This window comes from Pleurodeles waltl, chromosome 4_1 (assembly GCF_031143425.1).
Source record: "Pleurodeles waltl isolate 20211129_DDA chromosome 4_1, aPleWal1.hap1.20221129, whole genome shotgun sequence".
Lineage (NCBI taxonomy): Eukaryota > Metazoa > Chordata > Amphibia > Caudata > Salamandridae > Pleurodeles > Pleurodeles waltl.
Genome location: NC_090442.1, coordinates 288,857,727 through 288,869,863, shown reverse-complemented (window position 1 = coordinate 288,869,863; position 12,137 = coordinate 288,857,727). Strand labels below are relative to the sequence as shown.

Below are 12,137 nucleotides of genomic sequence, written 5' to 3'. Positions count from 1 at the left end.
GGCCGTGGCCGGAGGGGGCGGGCAACTCCACTAAGCTGGAGTGCCCTGCTGGGCTGTGACAAAGGGGTGAGCCTTTGAGGCTCACCGCCAGGTGTTACAGCTCCTGCCTGGGGGAGGTGTTAGCATCTCCACCCAGTGCAGGCTTTGTTACTGGCCTCAGAGTGACAAAGGCACTCTCCCCATGGGGCCAGCAACATGTCTCTAGTGTGGCAGGCTGCTGGAACCAGTCAGCCTACACAGATAGTTGGTTAAGTTTCAGGGGGCACCTCTAAGGTGCCCTCTGTGGTGTATTTTACAATAGAATATACACTGGCATCAGTGTGCATTTATTGTGCTGAGAAGTTTGATACCAAACTTCCCAGTTTTCAGTGTAGCCATTATGGTGCTGTGGAGTTTGTGTAAAACAGACTCCCAGACCATATACTCTTATGGCTACCCTGCACTTACAATGTCTAAAGTTTTGCTTAGACACTGTAGGGGCACAGTGCTCATGCACTGGTACCCTCACCTATGGTATAGTGCACCCTGCCTTAGGGCTGTAAGGCCTGCTAGAGGGGTGTCTTACCTATACTGCATAGGCAGTGAGAGGCTGGCATGGCACCCTGAGGGGAGTGCCATGTCGACTTACTCATTTTGTTCTCACTAGCACACACAAGCTGGTAAGCAGTGGGTCTGTGCTGAGTGAGGGGTCTCTAGGGTGGCATAATACATGCTGCAGCCCTTAGAGACCTTCCCTGGCATCAGGGCCCTTGGTACCAGAGGTACCAGTTACAAGGGGCTTATCTGGATGCCAGGGTGTGCCAATTGTGGAAACAATGGTACATTTTAGGTGAAAGAACACTGGTGCTGGGGCCTGGTTAGCAGGGTCCCAGCACACTTCTCAGTCAAGTCAGCATCAGTATCAGGCAAAAAGTGGGGGGTAACTGCAACAGGGAGCCATTTCTTTACAGGCAGGCTGCTGGAACCAGTCAGCCTACACAGATAGTCGGTTAAGGTTTCAGGGGGCACCTCTAAGGTGCCCTCTGGGGTTTATTTTACAATAAAATGTACACTGGCATCAGTGTGCATTTATTGTGCTGAGAAGTTTGATACCAAACTTCCCAGTTTTCAGTGTAGCCATTATGGTGCTGTGGAGTCCGTGTTTGACAGACTCCCAGACCATATACTCTTATGGCTACCCTGCACTTACAATGTCTAAGGTTTGGCTTAGACACTGTAGGGGCACAGTGCTCATGCACTGGTGCCCTCACCTATGGTATAGTGCACCCTGCCTTAGGGCTGTAAGGCCTACTAGAGGGGTGACTTATCTATACTGCATAGGCAGTGTGAGGTTGGCATGGCACCCTGAGGGGAGTGCCATGTCGACTTACTCGTTTTGTTCTCCCCAGCACATACAAGCTGGTAAGCAGTGTCTGTGCTGAGTGAGGGGTCCCTAGGGTGGCATAAGATATGCTGCAGCCCTTAGAGACCTTCCCTGGCATCAGGGCCCTTGGTACCAGGGGTACCAGTTACAAGGGACTTACCTGGATGCCAGGGTGTGCCAATTGTGGAATCAAAAGTACAGGTTAGGGAAAGAACACTGGTGCTGGGGCCTGGTTAGCAGGCCTCAGCACACTTTCAATTCAAAACATAGCATCAGCAAAGGCAAAAAGTCAGGGGGTAACCATGCCAAGGAGGCATTTCCTTACACAACATCTTAAACACATTTATTCCCATTTTAGAATATATTGTGTTAAAGACTTTGGGCAGAGGATGGATACAGCTGCACAAATTGTTACAGTAGTTAGCCATGTTATAGTATTAAATACAGTACACTCCTTCCTTAATGATGATTAAGTGCTTCTGTCTATATTCCTGTGGGAAAAGTAAATGTGTGTCCTTGTCCTTTAGACAGAGCTAATAAACTATGTGAATTTCTTTATTTTTTTGGCACTCCTTTATAAGTTAAGCTGACCGATTTAAAACCCCCTAGCTTCGCAGTTACTCTTGATGAAACCTATTACGTGTTTAGTATCAAAATGTACTCTAATCTTCAGCGAGCACTTATCCTCCCAGCTTTTGAAGAGGTCATGGGCAGTGTTTGATTTTCTAGGCGCATCCAGTATATATTTTGGCCACACCTACTTTAGGGTAAACATATCAAGCTTTGCTTAAAATGCAGTGGCTTTCCTCAAAGTTACAGGGTGCTGAGCCTTGCTTGTTAGTTATGGACACATCACTGAGTCAGTGAAACATTTTCAGTCAACACTAAATATGGCAGATGTCTAAAATGAATTTCTTCCTGTTATATTAGTTGAAAATATTTCTTCAAATATCCAATGATGGCACTTTTACTTACATTGGTTTCATGGTAGTTTTCTCTTTATGTCCTAGGGCGTGCAAGCAATTACAACGGTTTATGCAGATGGTCTGGTTTGTGCACCTCATCAGCTCCCTCCACCACCACCTCCCCTTCCTCCTGAGGAGCCAGAACAGCCACCAAAACCACCCTTTGCAGACGAGGAAGAGGAGGAAGAAATGCTGTTACGGGAGGAACTGCTTAAATCATTAATGACTAAAAGAACATACAAGCCAGAGGTAAGACTGTTGACAAATATGAATGTCACTAATTCAACTCAATTGTTGCTCAGTTATCCGCATCATCCCCTTAATAGCTATCTGTTTTAATGTGAGTGACTCTGTAAATATGCTTTTCACACATCTTGTTGTCAGCTGAAAAGTTTTGCTAGATTCCCCACTGCCTATCTGTGCCACCCTCCATAGATGCACTGTCGATTTATAGCAATATAATTTGAAATGAATTGTTTCCCGGTAAAAATAAATATGCCAGAATTAAATATTTCTTTTTCCGTAGCAACCTGAAAGCATCTTATTTTGCTGCACTTTTGTTGCATTGATCGGGTGGCAAAATAGGATAAGTACAACTCCTTCCTCTCTGTACTTTACTGTCTTGGATGCTCTTGTTATGACCCTGTTGGGTTGCTGTAAGCTACTTTTTAGGTCAAGCATTCGAAACCTCTTGTATATACTTTAGTATATACTTATTTGTGGACTCTTTTTCATTGGTTCATGTCTGTCCTTAAAGAATCCTTGCTCGCTAGTGGTCAGTCCGTCCTCTTTGTCCCACCTTTTCCTCAGTTGTACATTCCCCTGGAGCATGGCTCCAGTATATGTACCCTTCCACTTGTGCCACTGTAGCATGTGCTCAGGGACTGCTTTTTTCTTGGGCAAAGAGCATTTGACCAGAGGGCTGGATGTTTTCTATGGCTCCAGTCTGATCCTGTAAACAGGGCTGTAAATTCTGTTCTTTTCTGGTTACATGTGCTGTGCATTCAAAGACCAAGGTCTAATGTTAGTGTTTTATGAGGGTGCCTATTTCCACCCCCTGCCACGCAGAGGCAGTGGTGACCACACTTACTTTTACATCGATTTCCTCATGCGCTGCCGATGCGTAGAGAAAATCGGTACATTAAAATATATGTAATGTATATTTCCCCCAATTTAAGATGGCAGCTGAACGTCATGCACTATCACGTCATTAACGTCATGACAAGGCCGTCTCTTTTCCTTTGCCATTGCTTGTTGGCCTCTGGATTCTAACTCGGGTGCTGAGATAAGGGAACAAATTCCTGGGTGCGGTGCATTCCTGGCGGAACTCAATACCTTTTACAGAAAAAGACTTGTCACATTTCCTTCATCTGTGCCTCAAATAAGCTTCTGCAATCTGGGTGCATAAGTGGGCTGGAGCCCGAAAGCGCATTGTTGCGAGACAGATACTGCACCGTTGTAGCCATTGCTCTGGTGTGCTCTTCTCGGCCAGCCCAGGGGAAAGGGCTCTGGTATTTACAATATTCTCAACGAACAAACTTTTCCTAGCGGAAAGCCACAATTTTCCAGAAGTCTTATCCATTACCTGCTAAACAAATCACCATCAACACATGCAAACTTCAAATCAGAGCAGTATGGTTTTAAACAGAGCACGCAGCAGCGAAGAACAGATGGTGTGCACACTTAATTTGTGCCCTTTACTCCTTTAGAAGGCTTCTAGGCAGATATCTCGTCTTTTATGCAGCATGCCCAATGCACACATTCTTTGCAGTAAAAAGTATCCCCTCTGCTCCTCCCAGGTTGGGGCTGTCTTTTGCCAAGAAAGGGTTTCTACTACGAAGTGAAAACTTATTTTCTGAGATAAGCGCACATTAAACAATTTATGAACTCCTGGAAACCTGTGTTGTCAATTCCTGTCTTGCGCAGCCTCGGGTCAGCCTAAAAAAGAGAGGCTACTGGATGGGTGGATACAAAAGTAAAGTTATCTCCTTAACGTACAAAAGGAGTATTGAGATGATAAAACAAAAAAAAAAAATGAAAAATGCAACACACTGTGGAACAGTCTACAGTAGGACATAGAGGAAAAATTACATGGGAAGAAGCGATAAGATTCAAGCAATCCAAAGCAATAAAAGCAATCCTTAGGCTGATACAAATAAACGTGTTACATAGAATGTATTATACAAGGACATAACTATATAAATGTGATACTTCTGCCTACTTTTGGTAATGACAAATGCCCCAAGACACACGGATTGGGAAAATAATAAAAATGATTAGTAGCAACAGTACTACAACAACAATAGTAAAACTCCACAAGTGTTATTACTTAGACTACAGAAGGATGTGAAATATTACAAAGTTACTTTAAGATACTGCTAAAATTGGGGAAAGGAGGCCACATAGACCATTGCTCAGTGGGAAAGAAATATCTGAAAACATAGGGTAGAAACTGTTCTTTATGTATCCTGACTGCCTGAGAGAGAAAATGTAAGTAACAAGTCATGGGTGTAGGGAGGGCATCAATTTGTTTCTTGGCTAAGACCCAACCATTCCCTTTAATGTCCTGAAGATGTTATTTATTATGAGAGCATTTGCACTTTGAGGGATGGTATGGTTGGTGCTCTTGGATGCTTTTTAGCTATCTGTGATACATTTGGATGTAGCACAGTTAATAGGCTGCATCCAAGCATAGGCTTGGAGACCATTGTAATCTAATCACATGATTTATAATATGTATATTGTACACTGTACATGAGAGCATTCATTTTTAGTGAGAGTATAGTGGCAATATGTTAACTTTCAGTAACTTCAGACTGGTTTGAGACGGTGTAAAGAAAGGGAGAAGAGAAAGGGATTTAAGTTTACATGTGGTAATATATTATGAAAAATAAAAGCAGTAACAGCTATATATTTCTCCCTTCCTCCATTTATTTTCTTTTTCTTTTAGGAAACCTCAAGTAACAGTGGTCCACCATCCCCTCCTGCTCAAGATGGCAAAGTCTTGCAAAGGATCAACCTGTCAGCAGTCAGTATTAACACAGTGTCCTTGCCCCGGAAGCCAAACCTTAAGATTCTTAGAGGACCTAGACCCAAACGTCAGGTGATCTCGGTGAGAGTCCAAACACTTTCTAATTTTTTTGACAGGAAATACATTTTCCCAGAAGTTGCAAAACCTGCAATAGAGTACACAAGACCAAGCAACTTTCAGTGACTGGATTTTGACAGCAAGACTCTTAACTGCTGCTTTAAAATAGCGTTGACCTATAGCAGTTTGTACTAATGCTTATTCGTTTTCTGAGATGTTTTCTTTTGATCATATAGATGATCAAATGAATATTACTTGAATAGGCTGTATGCATAAGAGCCACAATAGTTTTTATGACTCAGCAACAATGCCTAATTTTTTTTTTTTTATCTCGCCATTCGTATATGGGCACCTAATAAGCAAACCCTGTAGGTGATATGCTTGTTCCTAACGTGTTGCTCAATTCTATGGAGATAAGTACTCGCAACCTTTTAAGACCATTAGATTGTTGTGAAATAAGAATGAGTTGGTTAGTGCCAAGACGTTTTGATGGAATTACTTGTTGCGTAAAATTTAAGCTAGTAATTTAGATTGGGTTGCACATAGACTGGCTAGTATTTACAGTAATTGGTGACATGAAATTGCACCATGTATTTTTCTGTTTATGGTGATGTGACATGTCACCAGTGAGACTGTTTTTCTGAGAATGTTTCTTGAGACTTTTTTTTTTTTTAACTTAATTTAAATTTGAAGCAACCATACAAAAAATGGTACAGTGGTTTCTGGCATGCCACAGATCATACAGCGGCTTGAAGAACAGACAAATTAATGATATGTTGAATAGTCAGGATTTCAGTGACCAAGACTAGCAGCTGAATGGTAAAATTGGTACATCTATGTAAGGAAATGGCTCCCTGTTGCAGTTACCCCCCACTTTTTGCCTAATACTGATGCTGACTTGACTGAGAAGTTGCTGGGACCCTGCTAACCAGGCCCCAGCACCAGTGTTCTTTCACCTAAAATTTACCATTTGTAGGAAGTTGGCTCTGTATGTGCTATTTCAAAGTAAGGAATAGCATGCACAGAGTCCAAGGGTTCCCCTTAGAGGTAAAATAGTGGTAAAAAGAGATAATACTAATGCTCTATTTTGTGGTAGTGTGGTCGAGCAGTAGGCTTATCCAAGGAGTAGTGTTAAGCATTTGTTGTACATACACATAGACAATAAATGAGGTACACACACTCAGAGACAAATCCAGCCAATAGGTTTTGTTATAGAAAAATATCTTTTCTTAGTTTATTTTAAGAACCACAGGTTCAAATTTAACATGTAATATCTTGTTTGAAAGGTATTGCAGGTAAGTACATTAGGAACTTTGAATCATTTCAATTGCATGTATACTTTTCAAGTTATTGACAAATAGCTACTTTAAAAGTGGACACAGTGCAATTTTCACAGTTCCTGGGGGAGGTAAGTTTTTGTTAGTTTTACCAGGTAAGTAAGACACTTACAGGGTTCAGTTCTTGGTCCAAGGTAGCCCACCGTTGGGGGTTCAGAGCAACCCCAAAGTCACCACACCAGCAGCTCAGGGCCGGTCAGGTGCAGAGTTCAAAGTGGTGCCCAAAACGCATAGGCTAGAATGGAGAGAAGGGGGTGCCCCGGTTCCGGTCTGCTTGCAGGTAAGTACCCGCGTCTTCGGAGGGCAGACCAGGGGGGTTTTGTAGGGCACCGGGGGGGACACAAGCCCACACAGAAATTTCACCCTCAGCAGCGCGGGGCGGCCGGGTGCAGTGTAGAAACAAGCGTCGGGTTTGCAATGTTAGTCTATGAGAGATCAACGGATCTCTTCAGCGCTGCAGGCAGGCAAGGGGGGGCTTCCTCGGGGAAACCTCCACTTGGGCAAGGGAGAGGGACTCCTGGGGGTCACTTCTCCAGTGAAAGTCCGGTCCTTCAGGTCCTGGGGGCTGCGGGTGCAGGGTCTTTTCCAGGCGTCGGGACTTAGGTTTCAGAGAGTCGCGGTCAGGGGAAGCCTCGGGATTCTCTCTGCAGGCGGCGCTGTGGGGGCTCAGGGGGGACAGGTTTTGGTACTCAGTCATAGAGTAGTCCGGGGGTCCTCCCTGAGGTGTTGGTTCTCCACCAGCCGAGTCGGGGTCGCCGGGTGCAGTGTTGCAAGTCTCACGCTTCTTGCGGGGAGTTGCAGGGTTCTTTAAAGCTGCTTCTTGAAACAAAGTTGCAGTCTTTTTGGAGCAGGTCCGCTGTCCTCGGGAGTTTCTTGTCTTTTTCGAAGCAGGGCAGTCCTCAGAGGATTCAGAGGTCGCTGGTCCCTTGGAAGGCGTCGCTGGAGCAGGATCTTTGGAAGGCAGGAGACAGGCCGGTGAGTTTCTGGAGCCAAGGCAGTTGTCGTCTTCTGGTCTTCCTCTGCAGGGGTTTTCAGCTAGGCAGTCCTTCTTCTTGTAGTTTGCAGGAATCTAATTTTCTAGGGTTCAGGGTAGCCCTTAAATACTAAATTTAAGGGCGTGTTTAGGTCTGGGGGGTTAGTAGCCAATGGCTACTAGCCCTGAGGGTGGGTACACCCTCTTTGTGCCTCCTCCCAAGGGGAGGGGGTCACAATCCTAACCCTATTGGGGGAATCCTCCATCTGCAAGATGGAGGATTTCTAAAAGTTAGTCTCACCTCAGCTCAGGACACCTTAGGGGCTGTCCTGACTGGCCAGTGACTCCTCCTTGTTGCTTTCTTTGTTCCCTCCAGCCTTGCCGCCAAAAGTGGCGGCCGTGGCCGGAGGGGGCGGGCAACTCCACTAAGCTGGAGTGCTCTGCTGGGCTGTGACAAAGGGGTGAGCCTTTGAGGCTCACCGCCAGGTGTCACAGCTCCTGCCTGGGGGAGGTGTTAGCATCTCCACCCAGTGCAGGCTTTGTTACTGGCCTCAGAGTGACAAAGGCACTCTCCCCATGGGGCCAGCAACATGTCTCTATTGTGGCAGGCTGCTGGAACTAGTCAGCCTACACAGACAGTCGGTTAAGTTTCAGGGGGCACCTCTAAGGTGCCCTCTGGGGTGTATTTTGCACTAAAATGTACACTGGCATCAGTGTGCATTTATTGTGCTGAGAAGTTTGATACCAAACTTCCCAGTTTTCAGTGTAGCCATTATGGTGCTGTGGAGTTCGTGTTTGACAGACTCCCAGACCATATACTCTTATGGCTACCCTGCACTTACAATGTCTAAGGTTTTGCTTAGACACTGTAGGGGCACAGTGCTCATGCACTGGTACCCTCACCTATGGTATAGTGCACCCTGCCTTAGGGCTGTAAGGCCTGCTAGAGGGGTGTCTTACCTATACTGCATAGGCAGTGAGAGGCTGGCATGGCACCCTGAGGGGAGTGCCATGTCGACTTACTCATTTTGTTCTCATTAGCACACACAGGCTTGTAAGCAGTGTGTCTGTGCTGAGTGAGGGGTCTCTAGGGTGGCATAAGACATGCTGCAGCCCTTAGAGACCTTCCTTGGCATCAGGGCCCTTGGTACTAGAAGTACCAGTTACAAGGGACTTATCTGGATGCCAGGGTCTGCCAATTGTGGATACAAAAGTACAGGTTAGGGAAAGAACACTGGTGCTGGGGCCTGGTTAGCAGGCCTCAGCACACTTTCAATTGTAAACATAGTGTAGGAAGTTGGCTCTGTATGTGCTATTTCAAAGTAAGGAATAGCATGCACAGAGTCCAAGGGTTCCCCTTAGAGGTAAAATAGTGGTAAAAAGAGATAATACTAATGCTCTATTTTGTGGTAGTGTGGTCGAGCAGTAGGCTTATCCAAGGAGTAGTGTTAAGCATTTGTTGTACATACACATAGACAATAAATGAGGTACACACACTCAGAGACAAATCCAGCCAATAGGTTTTTATATAGAAAAATATCTTTTCTTAGTTTATTTTAAGAACCACTGGTTCAAATTCTACATGTAATATCTCATTTGAAAGGTATTGCAGGTAAGTACTTTAGGAACTTCAAATCATCAAAATTGCATGTATACTTTTCAAGTTATTGACAAATAGCTGTTTTAAAAGTGGACACTTAGTGCAATTTTCACAGTTCCTGGGGGAGGTAAGTTTTTGTTAGTTTTACCAGGTAAGTAAGACACTTACAGGGTTCAGTTCTTGGTCCAAGGTAGCCCACCGTTGGGGGTTCAGAGCAACCCCAAAGTCACCACACCAGCAGCTCAGGGCCGGTCAGGTGCAGAGTTCAAAGTGGTGCCCAAAACACATAGGCTAGAATGGAGAGAAGGGGGTGCCCCGGTTCCGGTCTGCTTGCAGGTAAGTACCCGCGTCTTCGGAGGGCAGACCAGGGGGGTTTTGTAGGGCACCGGGGGGGACACAAGTCCACACAGAGATTTCACCCTCAGCAGCGCGGGGGCGGCCGGGTGCAGTGTAGGAACAGGCGTCGGGTTCGCAATGTTAGTCTATGAGAGATCTCGGGATCTCTTCAGCGCTGCAGGCAGGCAAGGGGGGGATTCCTCGGGGAAACCTCCACTTGGGTAAGGGAGAGGGACTCCTGGGGGTCACTTCTCCAGTGAAAGTCCGGTCCTTCAGGTCCTGGGGGCTGCGGGTGCAGGGTCTCTCCCAGGCGTCGGGACTTAGGATTCAAAGAGTCGCGGTCAGGGGAAGCCTCGGGATTCCCTCTGCAGGCGGCGCTGTGGGGGCTCAGGGGGGACAGGTTTTTGTACTCACAGTCTTAGAGTAGTCCTGGGGTCCCTCCTGAGGTGTTGGATCGCCACCAGCCGAGTCGGGGTCGCCGGGTGCAGTGTTGCAAGTCTCACGCTTCTTGCGGGGAGCTTGCAGGGTTCTTTAAAGCTGCTGGAAACAAAGTTGCAGCTTTTCTTGGAGCAGGTCCGCTGTCCTCGGGAGTTTCTTGTCTTTTCGAAGCAGGGGCAGTCCTCAGAGGATGTCGAGGTCGCTGGTCCCTTTGGAAGGCGTCGCTGGAGCAGGATCTTTGGAAGGCAGGAGACAGGCCGGTGAGTTTCTGGAGCCAAGGCAGTTGTCGTCTTCTGGTCTTCCGCTGCAGGGGTTTTCAGCTAGGCAGTCCTTCTTCTTGTAGTTGCAGGAATCTAATTTTCTAGGGTTCAGGGTAGCCCTTAAATACTAAATTTAAGGGCGTGTTTAGGTCTGGGGGGTTAGTAGCCAATGGCTACTAGCCCTGAGGGTGGGTACACCCTCTTTGTGCCTCCTCCCAAGGGGAGGGGGTCACAATCCTAACCCTATTGGGGGAATCCTCCATCTGCAAGATGGAGGATTTCTAAAAGTTAGTCACCTCAGCTCAGGACACCTTAGGGGCTGTCCTGACTGGCCAGTGACTCCTCCTTGTTATTCTCATTATTTTCTCCGGCCTTGCCGCCAAAAGTGGGGCCTGGCCGGAGGGGGCGGGCAACTCCACTAGCTGGAGTGTCCTGCTGGGTTGGCACAAAGGAGGTGAGCCTTTGAGGCTCACCGCCAGGTGTGACAATTCCTGCCTGGGGGAGGTGTTAGCATCTCCACCCAGTGCAGGCTTTGTTACTGGCCTCAGAGTGACAAAGGCACTCTCCCCATGGGGCCAGCAACATGTCTCGGTTTGTGGCAGGCTGCTAAAACTAGTCAGCCTACACAGATAGTCGGTTAAGTTTCAGGGGGCACCTCTAAGGTGCCCTCTGTGGTGTATTTTACAATAAAATGTACACTGGCATCAGTGTGCATTTATTGTGCTGAGAAGTTTGATACCAAACTTCCCAGTTTTCAGTGTAGCCATTATGGTGCTGTGGAGTTCGTGTAAAACAGACTCCCAGACCATATACTCTTATGGCTACCCTGCACTTACAATGTCTAAGGTTTTGCTTAGACACTGTAGGGGCACAGTGCTCATGCACTGGTACCCTCACCTATGGTATAGTGCACCCTGCCTTAGGGCTGTAAGGCCTGCTAGAGGGGTGTCTTACCTATACTGTATAGGCAGTGAGAGGCTGGCATGGCACCCTGAGGGGAGTGCCATGTCGACTTACTCATTTTGTTCTCACCAGCACACACAGGCTTGTAAGCAGTGTGTCTGTGCTGAGTGAGGGGTCTCTAGGGTGGCATAATGCATGCTACAGCCCTTAGAGACCTTCCCTGGCATCAGGGCCCTTGGTACCAGAGGTACCAGTTACAAGGGACTTATCTGGATGCCAGGGTGTGCCAATTGTGGAAACAATGGTACATTTTAGGTGAAAGAACACTGGTGCTGGGGCCTGGTTAGCAGGGTCCCAGCACGCTTCTCAGTCAAGTCAGCATCAGTATCAGGCAAAAAGTGGGGGGTAACTGCAACAGGGAGCCATTTCTTTACACAAGCCCCCCCCAGCCCACAGGCCAGGAGACTCAGCCAACGCTGGAAGAGTCTTCCTAGTCTGTCAGGCGAGGAAGAGTAGAGGAAATGGCTGGTTTGTTGCAGGGCCTACTCTGCCTTACATCCTCCTGTTCAGGTCATTCCCTCTGGGGAACTGACCCACTTCCACAGTGATAGGACCTAGTCTGAACTGCCTCTTGTCTGTGCTTTTTATGTCTTCACCCATTCTCTCTATTTTGAGGTCAGAGGTATCTACCTCTGCTAATCTTATCTTAGCCAGGGTCACCCCTAGCTTACCCAAAGAGGTTACCCAGAGCTGGAGTAACCCCACCATGACCAACAGGGTCAGGGGGCCTAACTTGTTATTTGGCATGGGGTCAGACCACCATGCCAAGGATAGTGCAGCCATAAAGGCTAACACCCAGCAGAGGCCACTGACA

The 12,137-nt window shown here is 46.9% G+C and overlaps 1 protein-coding gene across 1 annotated transcript in view; it reads left to right on the top strand.

Moving 5' to 3' along the window:
• Positions 1–12,137, top strand: part of ZFC3H1 (zinc finger C3H1-type containing) — a 715,283-nt gene that overhangs the window by 62,563 nt on the left and 640,583 nt on the right. Inside the window, exons 8-9 of the mRNA XM_069228345.1 lie at positions 2,374–2,577; positions 5,279–5,440. Of these exons, the coding sequence (XP_069084446.1) occupies positions 2,374–2,577; positions 5,279–5,440 (366 nt within the window). The remainder of the gene's footprint in view (positions 1–2,373; positions 2,578–5,278; positions 5,441–12,137) is intronic.